Genomic DNA, 22173 nt, shown 5'->3' on the forward strand with positions numbered 1-22173 from the left:
TATTTTTCATCTCAACAAACAAGTAATTTTTGTAGTTGTAAAACTGTCATTTATTAATGACAAGAAGATACCAAACTTAACAATTAGGGAGATCCTACTTTCTTATCAAATTGTACATAAACCTGGTTTTGAATCTCCCAAAGTTACATGTTAAGATATAGTATGAAAATTATAATAACTATGATGAAAAATAAGGTGGCAACAAACAATAGGCCACAACTATAGCCAAATGACAACGTGTAAAATATATACAGCAGGATGGTTGTAGGGTTGGCGGTGGGGATCTTTTCTTATGATTCGCTTAAAATAAGTGAAACGTCTAACGATAATAACAATATACTGATAACGTCATACAGTAATTTATTACGTCAAGAGATAATCTAACGTCAAATATGTACTAATGCATTGTTACGTCACAAAGCCAGCAAAAGTAATGTACCGGTGCATTGTTACATATAAATGCATAAAACATAATATTTACGATAATATCACTATATCAAGTGGACTATTGTGGGTTTTTCAGTTGCGGTCTTTCAAGAACTGAGGTTCTGTATCACAGAATTATCTGGTACTGTAGACGACCAGCACTGATCCTCATACTGTAGGTCCAGGTTAGTGGGTCTTTATCTTCAACTGGTAATATTTCGATGTTAGTATAATAATTTCTCGATTACCACATCAAAACAACCAAACAAAACCGTATAGATTTGAAAAAATGACAAGTTTTCTCCATTTTTATCCTTACTCTTTGATTTTTCGTAAGGTGTTAAAAAGCTGACGTTCATTAGTGTTCGTTGTCTTTACATTTTCAGACCAAAAAAGTGTTGCTCGCACATAGCATGGCGTTTTCCTGTCATATTTTCTAGATATTTTTGTTTTCAAATCCTAGTAGCGCGTCAACGCTTTAATGAATAAATGTTTCAATTGATGAAATATAAGTTCCAAATCATTTAAGTAATGAACATTCTAGAAAACGATAGTTAAATCAACTTAAAGCAACCAAAAGAATGGTAACGTTCACTTTTGGCAATGAAATATTGTTCCTAATGTCAATGATGGGTGAAACTCAAAGAGATCAACTTATCACATTGGATATATATACAAAAGTGTTAGAAATACACACTTTGTATAGAAGAATGTTATACATAATGTCCCTGTATGATTAAAGGGGGCACACATGAATTCTTAGACATAGCTAGGGATATGTTTTATGCGTTTCTTCAGGCGTTTTATAATTACGATGAAGTCATAAAATTATTCACATGTATTCACAAGTTTTAAAACCTCGCATAAATATGAATCATATGTACAACCTATTGTGTTCAGCTCTCAATAAATCCTTACGAAATGATCATTTTATCACTGGAGACGAAATTGCTGCGCCAACTTTCAGACGTTTAATACACACAAAATACATTAAAGCTGAGATACGTTAAAAGATAGCAATATGTTAGCCTCACCACATGTTTACATCTCCTCTTTGGGATGACAAAAACTTAATAATGTAAGACCGAGTGTGTTGTTTACAATCTCATATCATTATCGGATTTTTCATAGATGCATCAGCATTTACATAGTAATTAAGTGCATGTCAGATTCAATACCTTTTCCAGCATGGATATCGTAATGTAAAAAGAATTCAGGATTTTGTGAAAGTGTAGAAGACTAAATATGCATCCGTAGTTTTACGTTAAACATGACATTGCAAAATCACTTACATGACCAAGCGTAGTCTTATATTTAAACACGAGAAAAATATTTAACCCAACTTTAATCAGAGTGCCTGCATTTCCATCAATCTAATCTAATTTTCAGTAAAATAAAGAGATCATGGACATTCAACTGACAAGACATATTAGGAATTTGCAGTAAAACGTTTTGTAACTACGTATCACAAACCTATAAATTACAACAGCAATCTAAACATTAAATCTACTATGGGTTTAGATGCAGATGTATACAGACAGAAATACAGAAATATTCATATCTAGTGATCAGTCATTCAAAAACTTACTTTGTTAAACACCACTCTGATTCCAAGCACAAGTACTCTGAAGTTGAAATAAAAAATATGCTAGAGTTCCTCATTGACAATATCTTCGTGGTCTTTGGTGATCAGGTCTTCCAATAGTCTGTTGGAATTCCCATGGGCACGAATTGTGCTCCTTTGTTAGCTGACCTGTTTTTATATTCATATGAAGCAGAATTTATTCAAAAACTTCTACGTGAGAAGAAAAAAATATCTCACTGTGACCTTCAATTCGACTTTTAGGTATATCGATGACGTTTTGTCTATTACCAATGATAGCTTTCATTCATATGTCGATTTGATATATCCCTGTGAGCTCGAAATAAAGGACACCACAGAGTCGTCCACTTCTGCTTCATACTTAGATATTTTATTGAAAGTAGACATTAACGGCAAACTGACAACTCAACTGTATGACAAACGGGATGATTTCATCTTCTCCATCGTCAACTTCCCACATTTATGTAGCAATATTCCATTATCACCTGCATATGGTGTTTATATATCTCAACTGATTCGATATGAAAGAGCTTGTTCTGGGTATAGTCAGTTTTTAAATCGAGGTAAGCTACTGACAAACAAGTTGATGGTGCAGGGATTTCAACAGTCTCGATTGAAGTCAGCATTTCGCAAATTCTATGGTCGTTATAACGATCTAGTTCGTCAATACAACCTATCATTGGGTCAAATGCTGTCTGACGTGTTTCATATCGATTGTTAAGCCGTTCTTGGCACACTGATTTGACTGCGGATAACTCCGTTTACCTGATCAGGATATTGGTCTCACGGCGGGTGTGACCGGTCAACAGGGGATGCTTACTCCTCCTAGGCACCTGATCCCATCTTTGGTGTGTCCAGGGGTCCGTGTTTGCCCAACTATCTATTTTGTATTGCTTATAGGAGTTATGAGATTGATCACTGTTCGTTATTCTCACCTTGCATACAGACATAAGGAATTACGTCATTATACATGACCATTCCACTAGAAGTGTACTGTTTCTTGTAGGAACTATTTCAATATCTAACGAAAGTTTTGAACGACATCTATTTGCATTCGTCAGCATACGTTACCAATCAGCTATAATTGTGGTATTTCTTGTTTTAAAAAAATCTCGATATTCAACGTATATTTCAAACGGATTTTTTCATGTACAATCATTGATCAATGACTTTCGGTACATATTGGGTTGTGTTCAATATTTGCATTGTTCGTTTTGCATATGAAATATAAAGAAGGCAACCGAGATTTACAAATTGCATCTGGAACAGTTCTATACCTTTCTTGTACAGCTGTATACCATTCTTGTATAGTTACATACCTTTCAACACATGTATCATAAACTCAAGTTTTGTATGACAGGTGAAGATAACGAACGGTGAATACTACTCGTTTGATCACCCTTTTACAAGTCTAGAATGATGATCAACTCGAAATGATTTCTAATCATGTACATGCTGATGGACAATCTCCACTTCTTTATTTCCTGCGATACTGATGTGTGCAATGCCCTATATTTCTTAACGAAATGATTTCATGCGCGTATTGATGCGTTGTAAGATCGATAATACATGTGTATAAGAGATAGCTCAAACCTGCTGATCCATTTTGTCAAAAAGGAGAGTTGAACTTTTCACATCATATTGCAAATAGTCTTAGGGATGTATACTTCTGTAGTATTTCTATTCGTATTTTTTATTGGATGTTCCGAATCTTCATCATCTTCAAATCCCGGAATCTTCAATGAAGACTATATGGATCCAAAGACTGTGGATCACAAAACGGTTTGTAACAGATTATCGTTTTAGATATATTTGTTAATCACCCATCGTATATCGCAAACGTATAAACCGTGTAAGCTTCCTGACTGAAATAACTAAGGCATTTTCCTAATGTTATTGTGTGAAAAAATTAGTATCAAATTGAAACCATCACGAGGAAGGACAACTAGGTTTCAAGCTAAACACGTTTTAATGTAGAAATATTTTAAAAGGCAAAGTACTTTTTTTAAATAGCGCTGAGCAAATACAAAAAAGAAAGAAATCTCTTCAAAGAAAAACATCAAAAATAACTGTAATATAGTACATATGAAAGCCGAAGACAACGAACAGCGATCAATCTCATAACTCCTACAAGCAAGTTTTTAATTTCAAATTCAGATTACTTGTGCGTGGAATAAGAGTGGTGTTTAACAAAGTAATTTTTGGATCACTACATATACAAATTTCCGTTGTCTATTTTTCTTGAAGAGGCAGTTATCTATGATGTCAAAAAGTATAGACTATATCAAATAATATTTCAATTTATGTCTTACGTAAGTAACTTATACAAATATGTACATTGAAGCTATCTGGACGGTGGTATGAACATTTGAACACAGTGAATAACACCATCAGTGACAATTCTTTTGGAGACGTGGTGGTTTTATGTGATGAAACAATAAGTCTAGTGGAGGTCATTTACCGTTGGATTCCGTAAGATCTTTTTTTCTAATGCAAAGGATAAAGATAAAGATATAGACATCTTCATAATTTAGAAATGAACATATATTGTAAATTATCAGGCTCTGTTTATTTCAATGAATCATTTCCTTGCGTTCAATGAAAACCTTTTTGCGATTCAAAGCATATGTTTCTGAACTGTCTTTATGACAAAAGTGAATATACCAAACAGTATTCTATCTCATAATACTCTCAAAAATAAAATCAAAAACAGGACAAACAATGGCCAAGGACACATCGAAGTGTTAGGGTGCTCAAAACAAGTAATTGTTCCTTGTTAACCTGTCAAATCTGTCGTCAGAACTAAATCTTGATCAGGTAAACGAAGCAAATTTGTGATCAAAACCCGAATCAACCAGTTAGAATAACACTCTTTAAACAGCATCCGATCAAATGTCATGTAGTATATAGAAATGTTCATTATAACGGTCAGGGATTTGCCAAAATGCCTACCTTAAATAAGAACATCGAAACCCCTCAAACCATGAATTAATTATTCAGTAGCCTCTGTTGTCTTATAGATTATTGATCATACGCGGAACAAGCTCCCGGGAATTGAATTGGTTGGGACGCATAAAAATCATATGTATGTGATGATGGAATATTGTTGTATCGGCATAGGGCGTTGAAAATAGAGTAATCCACTTTGTCATTAAATTGCGTTCATTACCATTCATACTCAGTAAAATATCCAACCATGAAGCAACCGTGGAAAATTTCGTGGTGTCTTATTTCAAGTTCCGTGTGATGCATGGACCCGAAATTATAATAAAAAAGTCGATGTATCTAATTGTCGACTTAAGGGCCAAAGTAAGATATTTTTTTTCGTTTCAAATGTACATTTTTAAGTAATTCTGAGCTTCAAGAATGGAAAGAAATACTATATAATTGAAGAGCCTGCTAATTCTAACATAATGTTCAAAAACTTGAGCTCCAAATTTTATGTGCATATTATCAATGAAGAAGTCCAATACATTTCTGATATCGACAAGGGATGCTTACTCCTCCTAGGCACCTGATCCCACATGTGGTGTGTCCAGGTGTCCGTGTTTGCCCAACTATCTATTTTGTATTGCTTATAGGAGTTATGCAATTGACCACTGTTCGTTATCTTCACCTTTCATTAACTTCAGAGTATGAAAGGTGAAAATAACGAACGGTGATACATCTCACAACTCCTATAAGCAATACAAAATAGATAATTGAGCAAACACTGATCCCTGAACACACCAGAGGTGTGATCAGATGCATAGGAGGAGTAAGCATCCAATGTCGACCAGTCACACCGGCTATAATCCCTATATCTTGGTCAGGTAAACAAAGTTATCCGTAAGCAAAATCAGTGTCCTAAAAACGGCCTAACAATTGGTATGAAACACATCAGAAAGCATTGGGTCCAATGATAGGTTGTATTGGCAAACTAGATTGTTATAATGACAATATAATTTGCGCAACTTCCGTATTTCAGCTGACTGCAAACCTTTTGTATTATTTTACATGTAGGTCTCTGGAAGAGTGTCGAACCACAGCGGTAAGATTTCAACCCGATACGGCCCATTCACCTGGAGCAGCAGTCATCCGGATGTCCACAAATGGTTTGTATCTACTTTTGAGGTATCACGTATCAAAACTTCTCTCAGCTGTTTATATCTGTTTATGTTTGTAAAATCCTCTAGAAAATAGAATGCCGTAGTATTGAGCTTGTGCTCCCAATAACATTCAGAATAATATATTTAACTTCTTTCAACCAAATTCATATGATTATCTTTGTAAAAACATAGTAATTATACTGTAATAACATCCAGGAGGACCTACTGTAGAAAATCACTTGAACAATGTATATGATTTAGAATATATTCTTTGAAAGTACGATCCTTTAATAAATTTGGACTTTTCAAGAGACCTTGGGAAGGTGTGAAATTCGGTACTATGATCCTCACCCTACTGAGGGATTCCTACTTGAACATCAGAAAACGCACCTTACTGATGGCCACCATATCATTACTCGCCAGAAGGATCCACGTAACTTAAACGATGTTATTGAAAAAGTTCTGTCGGCTCTCAATATGAATATTCGGGACTTTCATGTGAAATCAAAGGACTTCGGTAATGATAATGTTTTAACAACTGAGCATACAAAATCAGCAATCGTTTAACCGTAAAACCATCCAATTATGATTTCATGTCATTCGTTATTCTCATTTTAGGTTGCGAACGTAAAGAAGAGAAAGGAATAAAGTTGTAAACTTTGAAATATACTTAGCATGAGTCTACAATGCAAAACGTTAATTCTTTTTCTTTTACATTGTGGTATTGTGTACATGTAACGGGTCTTATTTCGCAGTTATACATCTTACTGTTTTGGCAGTACTACAATATCCATACTTATAAATATCAATTTATATAAAATTTGCCAATAAACTCCGAAACACTCGCTACAGAGTTACTGCTTGCACCTTTTACCCCTTCCCCACAGTCAAACACTTTAACGCATATACCTTTGCCTCACAATCACGCACTTTAACGCCTATATCTTTGCCCAACAATCACGCACTTTAACGTACTTTTAATGCGCATTTCTTTTTACTACGTTTTATCGTTGACACAGCGAAAAGTGTTATTTTTGGGTTGTAAGACAAAATAGTGATAAAAAGGAGCGATTTGCCAGATTTCTTTGATAGTTCCAACAGTAGCGAAGACGTAGATTAGGGGATACACAACTGCAACGCAGATCCATTGTTCACCGACGGGAAAAATCTAACGCAGTATTGTAGAGGAAATATTCATGTTTTGTTTTGATGTGGACTGTGTAATGTACATTAGCGTGGAAAGCAGTGTTTTGCTTTTTCACATCTTGTTTTGAACATTGAAGAGAATTTATGCATGAGTCAATTTTTTGTTCAACTGCATAGGAAAATTCTTATATACAAAATATGATGTAGATATTCATTTATTTTTATTTTAAAAAGTTTGAATCAGTCGTTAGTATCAATAAATATGTTAAACCTTGTCTAAAATTAAATTGATTACGTTTTTTTAAATCAAAATCAAATTTTATGGTAAGATTATTTGAATTAAAAGATAAGGAAGGATTCATTCGTGGGGGGGGGGGGGGTATACAAATATACATGTACAAGAATTCATAAAAAATATTTTTTTTAAAAATCAGAAAAAGGCGAATTTTGGATTATAAATCTTCTCAAAAGAAAATATTTTACCTCTTATTTATCGTATTTTTTCACTTGCTTCCACTCCCGATTCGACAGTCTTAAAGCATCAGCTTTTTAACAGAATTATCCGCGATAAACTAACAGAATATATAACAATGGAAAACGTTGTGAAGAAATGTGTTAAAAATTTCGAACTTTCACAAATCAACTCCAAAGCGCTGTGGGGAAAAGGACAACGTTATCATTCAGCGGCGAAAGCAAAATGCTACTGTTACGTCATAGGCGGCGTGATAGGCAAAGAGTTAAAATTGCTTCATATTTGACGTGAAGTCCGTAAGGTAGGACTTATATGGTACCAATTTTGATGCACCAGATGCTTAAGTTGAAATATTGGAAATCCGAAATAACAATAAACTTGTAAGAACTAGAAAGAAAGAAAAAAAAAAACAAGAGTGTCAAAGACTGGAGTCAAATTCGTCTAAGGATCACAGCTATGCATGAGGGTGATAATCTTTAATTTTGAAATGAATTTTTAAATTTTATCACAGCAATTAAATATCCATCCGTATTTTCAAGCTAGTAATGAAGAACTTAGCTACTGGGCTGTAGAGACCCTCGGAGACTAACAGTCCACTAGCAGAGGCCTCGACTCAGGGGTCGTAATGTTAAACTTATACGGTACCAATTTTGAAGCACCAGATGTGCATTTCGACAAATAATGTATTTTCAGTGATGATCAAGCTGAAAGTTGGAAATCCGAAATAACAATAAACTTGTGCCAAGGACTGGGGTCAAATTCGTTTAAGGATCAGAGCTATGCATGAGGGAGATAAACCTTAATTTTGAAATGAATTTCTAAAGTTTATCACAGCACAAACATTAAACATACATCCGTATTTTTAAGCTAGTAACGAAGTAAGATACAATATTCTTGATTAGTAAATGTAAAATTAAAAACTTCCATTCGTTTTCGATATAAACCAGGTGACTCGGATATTGAAAACTAGCAAGAAGAAAATATATACATCCGGTTTGTAATGATATTTTGATTTACCTGCCTGGTTTGTCACATTAAAGTCCACAAGTGTTTCATAGTTGACAGTGTGTAGATTTATTATAGGAAACTGATCTGTACCGCTGCTATAAATCCGTCAAATCACATTGTAGGAACTACAGGTATGATCTTGTGATATTTAAATAAAACATCAGTAACAAAAATATATAGACAATATAATTTTGGTAATTGATTTATTCTTTTCATGAACATATTCTATTCTCAGTTTTCTATCTATACAATCGTAATGAAATTGAATTAAGGTTTGCGACATTAGCCTAAATGTAGGCGAATCGTAAATTAACATTATTAATAGATTTTTACAGGCAATGACAATTTTTTAAGGACATTTTATTCAAACATTTTATCACAATTTGTATTCCCCGTGCTGTATTGTTCCTATACATGTTAATTTGCAGGCAACTCAACTAATTCTTCATTTATTTTTCAGATGACGACTGAAATATTGGGCTTTGCAATTTTCGTTTTCTGTCTACAAGCACAGATTGGATGTTCCCAACCCCTTGGTATCAATCGTGACGATGAGCGATGCATAGCGGAGGGTTACACGCTCAATCTAAAATCGTATTTGAAAGATCAATTAAGCGATTTGGAAAAAAGACGTACGTTAGCCTTTAAATATTTCTCTCAGAATACTATTAAAAAACTCATAACATCTGGTACTCATACTTAAATCTCTACACCCATTTTATTTGTGTGTGCTGTCTATGCCTTATTAGTATATTGACGAAAAATGAATACTTGTGAAATGTAGTATTCGTACCAGTCCATATCCTTGCATGGACGTGATCAGCCAACCTTCCTGTTTTCCTGTCCCTCCTACCTCCATTATCCCTCCCTTCCAGTTCCCTCCCCATCCTTCCCTTCCATCTTTCTTCTTATCTCCTTTTGACATACCCAGTATTCCCTCGTTCTTTCTATCCCCTGTAATCGTTTACACGAAATGTCTTCATTCAGCTAAAGTATTTCAAAGGAAATAAACAGTATGATCGTAACATCCAACAACACTTTAATTGGATGTCTAGGGGTCGTTCATTGATTACAAATTTCAATAATTGATTAAAATTGAGATTAACGCCATAAACCCTAAATTTAATCAGAAAACATATTCCTTTTGTATGACTTAAGTAACAGTCTTCAACGTCACCATATTACAGTTATCCGTCCCCACGTTTAATGACAGCAAACCCCATACTAACGTTTAGATTAGTAATTCATACTTGGATTTATGTTAGTGAATTAATGTGTACCGTGTATTACGTGTGTCTTGACACAATGTCCCCAGTGAAGTGAATTGATTATCACAAACACTTATACAGGCCCTAAATGTCACTTGGAAATTACAGGAACAGTTAAATAAATAAAAGTAAATGTTTATTCGGTATATACATACATACATACATACCAAGGATAACCCATGAAATCTCGAAAGCTTATTTCCAATGGGGTCCTTTAATGCACATATGTTTGCGCTAGGGGGTTATTTATGTGGGAAGAAACCGGAGTACCCAGAGGAAACCCACATGTCCGAGCAGGCGACCGGCATACACTCTCACATTTCACAGTTCTTATAGACATCACAATTTGATGCAAAACATGTTAATCTTCCCATCAAATATGTCTGCCACCCTATGCACTAAGTAAATGTCTCTTTCTTCATGACCTTCATGCTATCATTACCAGCTTCCTATTCAATAAAACATTCATCCCAACGACCCTCGTTTTAGTTATTTCAAGCATAGCAGTAGACGCAATTTTCTGCAATTATTCTGAGAATAGTAATGACTTTTTTTTTAGTTTAGATGGATATAAATCTGGAGACACCTATGATTTTTGATAGAAAATTACTAATTTTGTTGTAAGAGACTTTGTGCCAAACATCTCAAGATAGAGACTGAGTCGACGACAGCACAATCTGTAACATCTTGGCCAGGCAACGTTTAGCACAGTAATAACTTGCATTTCTAATATAAATTATTGTTACGACATGGGAAATTGTGCAATGAATTTATTTGAGATATTTTGAGTCGACATATCGATCCTACCTATCATTGGGTCAAATACTGTCTGATGTGTTTCACACCGATTATTAGACCGTTCTTGACACACTGATTGTGACTACAGTAACTCCGTTTATAGGGCTCACGGCAGGTGTGACCGGTCGACAGGAGAAGCTTACTTCTGCTAGGTACCCGATCCCACCTCTCATGTGTCCAGGGGTCCGTGTTTGCCCAACTATATATTTTGTATTGCTTATGGGAGCTACACGATTGATCACTGTTCGCTATAGTCACTTTTCATGAATGAAAATGAACATTGTTAATAGATAAAAGGCCGTCGATATATTAAATGCTACATCAAGATTTTTTTTCTTAGAAGCATTTGAACAAATTCTGTTTCATATGAATAGAAAAACAGGTCATGAAACATAGGAGAACAATCTGTGCCCATGAGAATTCAAACATACTGTTAGAAGACCTTATTACCAAAGACTACATAAATATTATGAATTGGGAAATGTGTCATCTTTTTTATATCAGCTTCAAAGTACTTGTGGGTAGAACAAGCCTAGTCTTTACCAAAACAAAAGTGAAGGTAACGAAAAGTCATAAATCCCAGATATCCAACGAAGAATTCAAAATTAACAGTAGGGCAAACACGAATTCATGGACCAGAGCAGAGATCGGGGCGAAGATTAAGTATATCCTATTGACATGTCACATCCGCCGTTACATGTAGCCCTATATCTTGCTCGGGTAAACGGATGAACCCGTAGGTAAATCTGTATCTAACAAACGATCTAACAGATGGCATTGTCTTTGAAATATTTTCCTATATGTACCGTTCCGTCTTTCAAAACTTGTTTGATAGATCATTATTCTATTCATAGGTATGCTCTCAAGAAATTGTAAATATTTTGATTTTACTATCTTTACAATAGTGAAAGAAGATTTTTCAAATAATATCCAAAATCTCGAAACACAGATAAAACGACTTACAAGTAAGTACATCGAAGTAACATATCTTTTTCTCTTATTTTGTAAATTTACAGTAAGACAGATTTATAATTTTTCGAAAATAAATGTAATTGCATTGCCATGGATTCTATATCAATGTTCATGATTATGTTTACTGAATTTCCCAGATTGTCCTCGGGGCTGGAACAAACATGGCAGATCTTGTTATAAGTTAAACACACAAAAATCAACATGGAAAACTGCTGATGTAAGTAAAACAGACGTCAAAACGAGTAGTTCAGGAAGATTTTGAATTTTGTAACGATTTATTTCCATTCAATTATATAAAAGCAGAATGTTTAGATCAGAAATACAATGTAAATCTGCGTGAAGTTTCGCATTTTATACACTTATGTATCGCCCAAATAAAATAAGGATATTGACAAAGTGATATCAAATGCGGACGGAAAAATAGGCAGAGGAAATGGTGTCTCAACGCTCATAAATTATTGTCTGATGCATGCACTGTGTGTTTCAATAGATCTAAACATGTGCATTATGTTCACACACAAAAAGCATGATATACGCAACATGAAAAGAAGGTATTGTCAAATAAGTCTTTGGATGAAACTATCTAGACCTATTCATACTTGGAACGACTAGGTTGAATCAAACTTTGATACATTCATACGACATAATTATGTAGCTGGTTTTACTCTTGCTGTACAAGAGCATTTCTTTTTTCCAAGGAAAGCATTTGTTTATGGTAATAGGAGACGGATAATGTATTGTTGTTGGGTTTTGTTATTTCATGGATTCTTTCAAAAATGATTTTGTTTCAGCAATTCTGCCGACGTTTGTCAGGAAAACTAGCTGAAATTGGCACAAAGGATGAAAACGACTTTATAAAAAATCTCATTAACAATAACCCAGGAACAGGTGATTATTCGCATCTAAAAAATTGCATTTGACATTCTGTGTACAGTATCTATAAGTTTTATGTATAAACGAAGCTTCATTTTTAGCACGGGCCTGGATAGGTGGGGAAGACACGGCAGAGGAAGGTACATGGATCTGGACTTTTTCAGAAATACCGTTGAGCTTTAAGAACTGGAACAAGGGCGAACCCAATGACAGAAAAGGAAAGGAAGGCTGTTTGGAAATACTGGGAGTACTCAACGGACTCTGGAATGACTTACCATGCTCAAATTCATCAGTGTCTGTTTGTGAAAAAGACTTGTAGTATGTGTTTGTGTGTTTATGTGTGTATATGTGAGTATGTGTGCGTGTTCTATAGTGTAACTAACAACGAAAGGGACTCGTTTTTGCCTTCCATAGAGTGTACGCATGGTTATTTTGTCTGTAAGTGAATCAAAAGTACTGTCCCCTAAAATCATCTTCGTTTATCATAACTTGTCAAATGAGATGGTCAAATTTTAATATAGAGTTGTTACACATGTATATATTTTTAAACAATGCATCTGCGTTATTATAACACTGTACTGTACTGCTAATTTCTCGATCAATACCTGCAGTTGTTTACACTTATAAAACTCTTTTTCAAGTGAATTGAAAGCTTTACTTCCTGGTCCAGAGTGGAGTCATGGTTTGAATTTATATAGGAAACATCTTCATGCAGGGTAACACCAGACTGAAATTTCTCAAATTACTGTGCAAGCATTCCCAAAAATTTGTTTAATTCATGACCTACGTTGATCAAATAAATCTTTTTCTCTAGCAAATTCAACATATGTTTGATTGTCAAATTGTCTCTATTTTCAGAATTTTTATCTGTACGCTTCAGGTAATAACTCATAAGCTTTTAAGATCACTGCCTTGTAATAATCTGAACTCTCAGTTATGGCCAGCGTCCAGTAAACATCGGCTGCTTTGCCAGTCAAAACACTTAGTGACGAAGTGGACCAAGCATATCACGATCATTTCAGCACAGCTAAACTAATTCAACGCATTTTTTACGGTATCGAGTACATGAACATTCGGCGAGTCAAGAAGATATGTGACGGAAAACATGGTCATTGCTGCTGTCTGTGAAATTCAATAATTCAGAAAAAGTGAAATACAAATCTTGAAAAATGCAATATAGTTTGTTTCTTATCACCGACGACTCCAAATTCTGTTATGGGTCAGAACTAGCTCTTAAAGCAGCAGAATTTATAAACAAAGGCTATCAAACAATTAATTAGATTTATTTACAATTAATGATTGAAAGAAAATTGTGAAATACTTGCGGAAGTTGAACAATAGACATCAAAATCCGTGTCGAATTCAATTTACACTCACAAAATAGTTAGTTCCCACTTATCGAAATAATCCAAAAATGCCCAAAGTACTTGTCTAACCAGAGTTTTTCATCATAAAAATTCACAGCGCATTTATACAAAGAATGAATTTTCTAATACAATCTTGAAAGATAATGATGCAATTATTACGTCAACTTTCTATTAAAGAAGTTAATATCGAAATCTAGAACAATCTAGATTGCACATGTCAATTGAGTGGAAGCAGTACCGTTACACAATAATATATAGTGGTTTGCATAATTATATATGTGGATGTAGTTAATGTATCATGTTACTTATGAAATATATCATTTAAAGATTTATCCGTGTAAACTTCAACACTTGCAAATGATATGATATGAAAATTTAAAGAAAATCACTCACATTTCTTTTTCAAATGTCTTGCATAAATATTGATCATTAGTCTTACATTGTTGAAAGTTATGATACATCTATTGTCATTTAAAATCAGGATCAAAAAGTTTGTATTAATACGAGCATGCAGCATAATCTATGGGACCTAATGTACATTTTTGGATCACTGCGTCACAAGGCAAAATGACATGATGATAATTGGCTTGTGCAGTCATCGATCAAAGACTAAACATGTGTGACGAGAAACTTCAACAGTAGATTTTTTAAAACAAATATTTAAAGAAAGTGAACAAAATAAATTAAAAAAGAGAAAATCTTATGATCGATTACTTGTTGTTGACCATCTCTCTCTCTCTCTCTCTCTCTCTCTCTCTCTCTCTCTCTCTCTTTCTCTTTTGATGTTCATTTTCATTACTGCCGATTTTATATTCTAAACTGTAGCACTTAATGTCAATGAAATAAAGTTATATTCAGTTGATTTTGCATAGGAAATCACCTCTGATATAAATCAGTATACACGTATGGAAATGCAAAATTGCCTGAATGGTTGCCTCTTTCTGGGCGCTTCTGGATATTTTCATGAGGCTGATTCATGACTAAAATCACGTATTGAAGAAACAAACAGGCATATTTTATTAATTCAACAATTATGAAAACTTCTTCCCTCTGTAAGATCCAAATCAAGCATCTATAAACAACGGATCTACTTCATATCATAGTATCTTAAGTTGCCATGAAGAAAGAGGGAAACTGACTTAGATCCGCCATAGCGTGTCCGATACTGTACTCTCATTTTGCAATTTCAGGGTAGTTTATCGAAAACGAAAATAATTTTACGATACTTACTTATCAAATAAGATTCCTTTATAACTCATGGAATTCACCTCACACATGAAACAATATTAAGGGTGCAAACAGTAACTTTGGAGCAAGCGTTTTTGGAGTGTATAGGCAACATTTGTTTATCAGTATAAGATACATGTACTTGGATCAGATGTACTTTTTAACAATGTTCAGACATAGATTATACGTAGATACAGTTTATGTAAGTCTATTACTAATCATTATAGTCGACATCTCAATATATTTTATGAAAACGTGAAGATGACGAACAGTGGTCAATCTCACAAATTAAGAATACAAAATTAAGAGAAGTACAAACAAGGACCCCTGGACACACCAGAGGTGGGATCAGGTGGATAGGAGGAGTTAGCATTCCTCGTTGACGGCTCACATCTACTGTGGGTCTTATATCTTGATCAACCATTTTTTTTTTCAAAATGTTTGATGCATCATTTGTCAATATAATACGTGTTATGAATTAAACATCTGCTGATATTCCGAGGAGACGGCGATAGAAGGTATCAGCTATTACGTTCCCTTCTCCTCTAGTACGAAGTATTCATCACTGCCCAGCGGTTGTCTTTTTCCCTCAGTATTTTCTCCTTGGTGATCAGAGATACCTCCAATTCCTATCTGTACACTTTCGTATCCATCAGACTGTGTGGTTTGAGAAGGAACTGGTTTTGCATGGTCATAGTATTCGCTCCTGTCTGAAATATCAGTTTCTTTCAACAGATCGTACACACCAGGTTCAAGTGCTCTCCCTTCTTTTTGTGTGAATGTGTCCTGTGAATGCGTTAGCTAAAACAAAGAAATTTGCCGTAGATAGTGAGTCTAACTTTATATGTTGGAATATCTATTGAATTTTGATATATTAAAACAATGAAGTTTTAGCACATGTGATTACATGGATGAGACTTTCCAAATAGGTCATTCCCTGAGAGGTTTAAAATCAGGATTATCGTGTACAAACTGCAACCTAAGTGTCTTTCACGCATTCATGGATCAGGAGCCGGTCGACGCCGAATGCAAAATACTAGTCATCCGGGGTGATCCGGCGCCTTTGGGTTCTGTGACGTCGCAATACCGTTGTCAACACGGTCTTATCACCATGCAAACACGGAAAACGCCGGTTTCCCTACGGTTTGTACACGGTGTCATAGATTGACAGTCCGGGATGATCCGGTGTCTCATCCGTGAATGTGTGAAAGGAGCTTTAAAACGGTATCTCACTGCGTTACTTATTACAGAACGCATGCGAATTTCTGAATCTTGTCTGTCGGTTTAAGACCATTCTCTTCATATATTTCATTCTAAATCAAATATTGTGAACCCTGATAGTTTCTTTCACAGCTAAACTAACAAGAAATGATTTGAATTACACATTACCATTTCGTCGATGATTTCGTTATACACTGCGCTTTTCCTGTCGCCCTTATCTTGAATTAATTGTTTCTCCTTACCATCCTTAGTGTGGTAGGTGGGATTTCCCACAGCTTGTGACAGCGCCTGTCTAAGTATGTATTCAAATGCAAATGAGAAGAGGAAGTTTCAAATTGAAGTCGAGAGTTTCTGTCATAAGTTAGAGTAAGTTTATAACATCAACTAAATCTCTTCTTCACTAACACTCTCTCCATTAGAAACACAATTACTCGTAATAAGATTAAGTCCCATAGTTCACAACGCTCACCCAAGTCACCTTGCTCACACATAGAATGTTATACTAATAAATCGCTTTGTAACCACCCCCACCCCAACCCACCCCATCCCCACCCGCTCTGACACCAAGAATTATGGCATGAACAAACTTGAATCTAACTTACTTCAAACAGGGTACAGTTATAAAAAAAAAATCTTAGAATGACAAATTGTAGAATTCAGGTTCTTGAGATTGTGTAATATAATTGTCCAATATATTCCAGTGTAAAACGAAAAGTACATTCCGGTCCCGATCCCGGGGTTTATGAGTATCAGCAAAATCGCGAGGATACTTGCGGATTATTTTAAGAAACGTTTGCATTATTACGCCTAATGGTGCGTTAGAGTATTTTCGTCGATGTTAAAAACCAGACCGTGGATTTTGTTACTTATACATGTAGTATGATAAACTATGAAAAATAAAAATAATTGACAATTTCGACAAATCATACACTGGTATTAAGGGAGTACTGGTCTAATCAGTGTAAGGGAAACGGTGATTTTTAATGCATATTCATGAGAGAGTGACATTTATGGTGGATGTGCGCAAGCGCTCGAGAAAAATGTTATTTCAACATCGTGGGAGATGAGGATTTCGTTTACAGTATGCAGTCGTACTGAATAAAAATGAAATTGAACCCCCTGCCATTGGTCAAAGGAGTTATCTCTACCCTGATTTGAACTATCAAAAAAAATTATGGCAGTTAGAGTGTCAACCATTTTAATAAAAATATTTGAACTATCAAAAAATGATAGGAGTTGGGATGACTCCGAGGCACTCTCCCATCAGAATAATCAATGCATCGTGATATATGCAGCAGGAATGTAATGATATGGTTTAGGTACCGGAACCTCAATTGTTTTAAATATATTTCATCCATTACGAAATGGGGTTTAGGATGACTCCCATGACACATGACCAACAAAATACTCAATGCATCTTGATATTTGCAGCAAGAATATAATTATATGGCACAGGATATGTTATATGGTAATTATTGGGGATCTGGGTTAGAATAGATACCCAGTACCCCTTGTTTTTTCGAAAGAGGATACTAAATGAGGCGGTCCTTCAGATAAAACCATAAAACTGAGGCCTCGTGTAACAACAGGTGTGGCACGATAAAGATCCCTTCCTGCTTAAAGACAGTAAGCGACTTGCGCCGATCATAGGCCTAAATTTTGCCTTTCACCAGCAATGGTGGTTTCTCTATATGCAATCAGTTACAGTCTTTATTGAAGAAAAACACTCCTTTTGGAAGAGGGTAAAACACTACAAACAAAAAGAAACACAGTTACAAACTAAGTAAGAAAAATTATGTTCTGTGCTGCGCGCCATATTGTGCGATAACACGATGCAACAAAACATCATCAACAATACACAGTGGTTAAAGGTGTAAATTACACATGTATAGATCAACAACAATTTACTAACTCCATAGGAGGGGACAGAGTAGCAAATATGTTGTTAAAATTTCCACCGCGAAAGTGTGGAAAGCAAACAAGGACACACTAATATAAAAACCAAACCGACCGAAAATAAAACTTTTGGCTGCGGGGCACTACAATATGAGTGAAAATTTGTCGAACCGGACATAAAACAATATATAATCAACCAACCAGCCAACCAACCTAGTTACACATATGCAACGAATATTAGTATATCTAAAGGGAAACACTTGCCTGCGGGTCTTAACTTTTTTGACAGCATTTATTCAGATTTGCACTAATATAGCAAAGAATAGCAATTTTAGTTTGTAATCATTAGAAAAGAAGTCATCTAACGCCTTTATCTACTACACATATAATCAATCTCGGTGGCGGATTTAAATTTTCAAATTTAAAGAAAATCGTGATATTTTGTTTAGAAAAATGTACTAAACGATAAAAGAAGCAATCATTTCTTCCACTATTGGAAAAACAAATGACAAAATATTTTGATTTCTTGAATAACTTTATTGGGAGAACTTAATGGTTTCAGGAAAAACCTTAAAATTTGCGTCATTTGACTAATTTCACCTTATTAAAGATGATAGAAAATAGGACAAATGACTTAACTAGAAGTCATATTTCAAGCCCTATAACATCTGTAAATTCCAGGAGCTTCCTCAAGGCGGCCCCCAGACCCACTGTCTCATAAAGTGGCGTCCCCCGTAACCGCAATTCCTGGATCCGCCCCTGAATCTAATAAATATTGAATTATAAAAGGACAAACAGTAATTTCCTGCTTTTATAATTGCCTCAGTTACATTTTTCCGATTGAATAAAACCTTATTTGGGAAATGTTCTCTTAAGACTGTGGTTCAGGTGAGCTAAAACATACTAAAACTATATACCTCTGTTGTAATCGCTCTCGTCTTTGACAACCGCACACGAAAATCAAGACAGTAACAGCAGCTCCGAACACAGTTCCTCCTATACCCGCTCCCACGATATATCCCACGGAGTGCTCTGTGTAGAACATTTGCGAAACCCTCATCAATATTTTTTACATATATTAATAAGGAAAAATTAAAACTGTTAACATAGAGCAGGTTATCATTTTTCTTCGTCACAACTTGGGCAGAGAAACGTCATACATAGTAAGAGTAAAGTGTACTGTCACGTTCACTTTCATGTTTTTTCTTTCTTTCACAGTTCAAGTTGAAAGAAATGAAAACATGATATATGTTTATTGCAGAGTATCTGAGTAATTGGGAACAGTAAATTATTTTTTAATTGATTTTCTATAAAATCAACCATGATATCATAAAGCTACATGAATGATTCATTTTGAGTTTAAAAAATCAATGTATGCACCCAGGGGTGCATGAGCCGAGTTGCATGGTATACATTGTAAAGTCAGGAATGATGTGGCATATTTGTAATTGTGAAGAACTAATTTCAGTTTTAAACTTTCTGAGTTATCATCCAGAAACCAAATTTTTCTGAAATTTTCATCCTATATTCGGTCATTGTGACTTTGACCTTTCTTCTCCAAAATCTTTAGGGGTCGTCCTTACATGGTACCCAACAATATATCAAAGTTTCATTTGATTCGGAGTTAGACTTTCTGAGTTATCATCCGGAAACCAAATATTTTTGACATTTTCATTCTATATTCCATCACTGTGACCTTGACCTTTGACCTTTTTTCTCAAAACTCAATAGGGGTCTTCCTTATCTAGTACCCCATAATATACCAAAGTTTCATGTGATTCAGAGTTAAATTTTCTTAGTTATCATCCGGAAACTAAATTTTTCTGAAATTTTCATTCTATATTCGATCACTGTGGCCTTGACCTTTGACCTTTTTTCTCCAAAATCAATAGGTGTCTTTCTGAATTAGTTCCAAATAATATATCAAAGTTTCATTTGATTGGAATTTAAACTTTCTGAGTTATCATCCGGAAACCAATTTTTTCTGAAATTTTTATTCTGTTTTCGGTCACCATGACCTTGACCTTTGACCATTTCTCTCCCAAATCAATAGGGGTCTTCCTTACTTAGTGTCCAACAATATATCAAAGTTTTATTTGATTAGATTGTAAACTTTTTGAGTTATCATCCGGAAACCAATTGTTGACGCCTAACCGCCCACCCACCCGCCCGCCCGCCTGATATCCGAGTTCAACTTCGTTGCACCTCGGCTAATAATTAGATCACATGCATCGCCCACACTACGACTAAAATATACACAACGCAACTGGGATGACGGAATTCAAATTCCCAGCGTAAACAAATTGGTTGTATCACTCACAAAGATACGGAGTTATCGAACATCGATTTCACCGACCATCTATTACTTCCATGTAACACAGTACTCATTCAATTATGTCTGCAAATTAAAAGATTGTAAGACAACAAATATGAGCGGAAACGCTGTGAAAGTGGTGTTGTGAAAACGCGTAGAACAATGTTAAGGTATGAAATCAGCATCAAGTATTTCAGTACAAAGTACTCATCCTAAAAGAAAAGTGTTCCCATATACAATGCCTCAGTGTAGTTTTCGATTATCAGATATACCTTTATGTCTCATTTTGCTCATCTTACAACAAAACAGCTCACCGAAGCTTGTTTTTGCTTAAAATGACAGAAATGCAGTGTCAGAATGAAATATGACATTCATTAAAGAAGAAAAATGACGAAAATGAAGGTTCACAAACAAAAATGGGGAAAATACGCAAATATAAAACATTGTCATATCATTGTAGAAGATGGCATACCTTTATTGGAAGAGCAGGTTAAAAATGCAGTCCCTTCATCCGAAATTCCATTTGTCGGAGTCGGTGTTGGACACGTTACACAATCTAGAAATACATTTAACAGGATTCGATTAATGCACTTTGTAGTGGTATAACTTATCTAACATTTGATAATGAAGCTATGAGTACGTGTGCACTAAAGCATCGTTTCTTGAATAAACCTAGTTTCAGATTGAGAATGACTGTATCCACCACTTAACGTGTCTAATAGATACTCCTCTGAACCAAACTGTGGTGTCACATTACATGACACTGATTCTGAAACACATTTTTTTTTAAATTTGTCGCTTTACATGTGTATGTAAAACTTATACGGTATCAATTTTGATGCACCAGATGCGCATTTCGACAAATAATGTCTCTTCAGTGATGCTCAACCGAAATCTTTCAAATCCGAAATAACTATGAAGTTTTAGAGCTAAAAACAGCGTGCCAAAAAAAGTGGAGCCAAATTCGTCCAAGGATAAGAGCTATGCATGAGGGAGATAATCCTTAATTTTGAAATGAATTTCTAAATTTTATAACGGCAATTAAATATATAGGTTTCTTCATTTGTGTCACGTCCCGTCGATAAATTTTCACTTATATTGAGATGGCACTAGTTGTAGGTGAAGTACCCCAAATTTAAGCCTATTCTTAGCGCTTTGGGCCGTAGTAGTGATGGTTTGTTAGCGTGCCAACGCCTGCCGCGAAACAGATCCTCTGTTTAAGGCCATAACCGTAACACGTGTTATGTGACTCTCATTTCTAAATGTCGATTATTTTAGCGAAGGAACAATCAGTACCTATGTCTTTGCATTAGGTTCGACGCTGCCATAAAACTAGCGTGGCTCACACTCCTGCAATGGTGACGTCTCCATATGAGTGAAATATTCTCTAGAGGGACGTTAAACAATATTCAATCAATCAATCAAACTATCGACTTTATGATGCAAACGCTCTACTACTGAGATTCAGTGCAAAATGCAAGGTGAAGATAACGA

The 22173-nt window shown here is 35.1% G+C and overlaps 1 protein-coding gene and 1 long non-coding RNA gene across 2 annotated transcripts; both read left to right on the forward strand.

The window, feature by feature from the left end:
- The first annotated feature begins 3646 nt into the window (after nucleotides 1-3646).
- On the forward strand, nucleotides 3647-6117 carry LOC130047864 (uncharacterized). The gene is made up of 3 exons (XR_008796677.1): nucleotides 3647-3811; nucleotides 4374-4501; nucleotides 6032-6117. It is a non-coding gene; the product is annotated as an uncharacterized LOC130047864 (long non-coding RNA).
- Nucleotides 6118-8763: 2646 nt separating this feature from the next.
- LOC130047865 (perlucin-like) lies at nucleotides 8764-13826 on the forward strand. The gene is made up of 8 exons (XM_056143506.1): nucleotides 8764-8874; nucleotides 9204-9375; nucleotides 11715-11774; nucleotides 11919-11998; nucleotides 12573-12669; nucleotides 12756-12972; nucleotides 13296-13370; nucleotides 13513-13826. The coding sequence occupies exons 2-8, from the start codon at nucleotides 9204-9206 to the stop codon at nucleotides 13688-13690; spliced, it is 879 nt and encodes a 292-aa protein (XP_055999481.1). The 5' UTR covers nucleotides 8764-8874; the 3' UTR covers nucleotides 13691-13826.
- The last annotated feature ends 8347 nt before the right edge of the window (nucleotides 13827-22173 follow it).

The sequence above is a fragment of the Ostrea edulis genome, chromosome 7 (assembly GCF_947568905.1).
Source record: "Ostrea edulis chromosome 7, xbOstEdul1.1, whole genome shotgun sequence".
NCBI lineage: Eukaryota > Metazoa > Mollusca > Bivalvia > Ostreida > Ostreidae > Ostrea > Ostrea edulis.

Excerpts from the sequence above, each read along its gene's own strand:
- LOC130047865 (XM_056143506.1), top strand. The coding sequence starts at position 9,204 with ATGACGACTGAAATATTGGGCTTTGCAATTTTCGTTTTCTGTCTACAA. Across the intron at positions 11,775-11,918 it reads ACAGATAAAACGACTTACAA|ATTGTCCTCGGGGCTGGAAC; the intron begins GTAAGTACATCG and ends TGAATTTCCCAG. Across the intron at positions 12,973-13,295 it reads GTTTGTGAAAAAGACTTGTA|TGAATTGAAAGCTTTACTTC; the intron begins GTATGTGTTTGT and ends CTCTTTTTCAAG.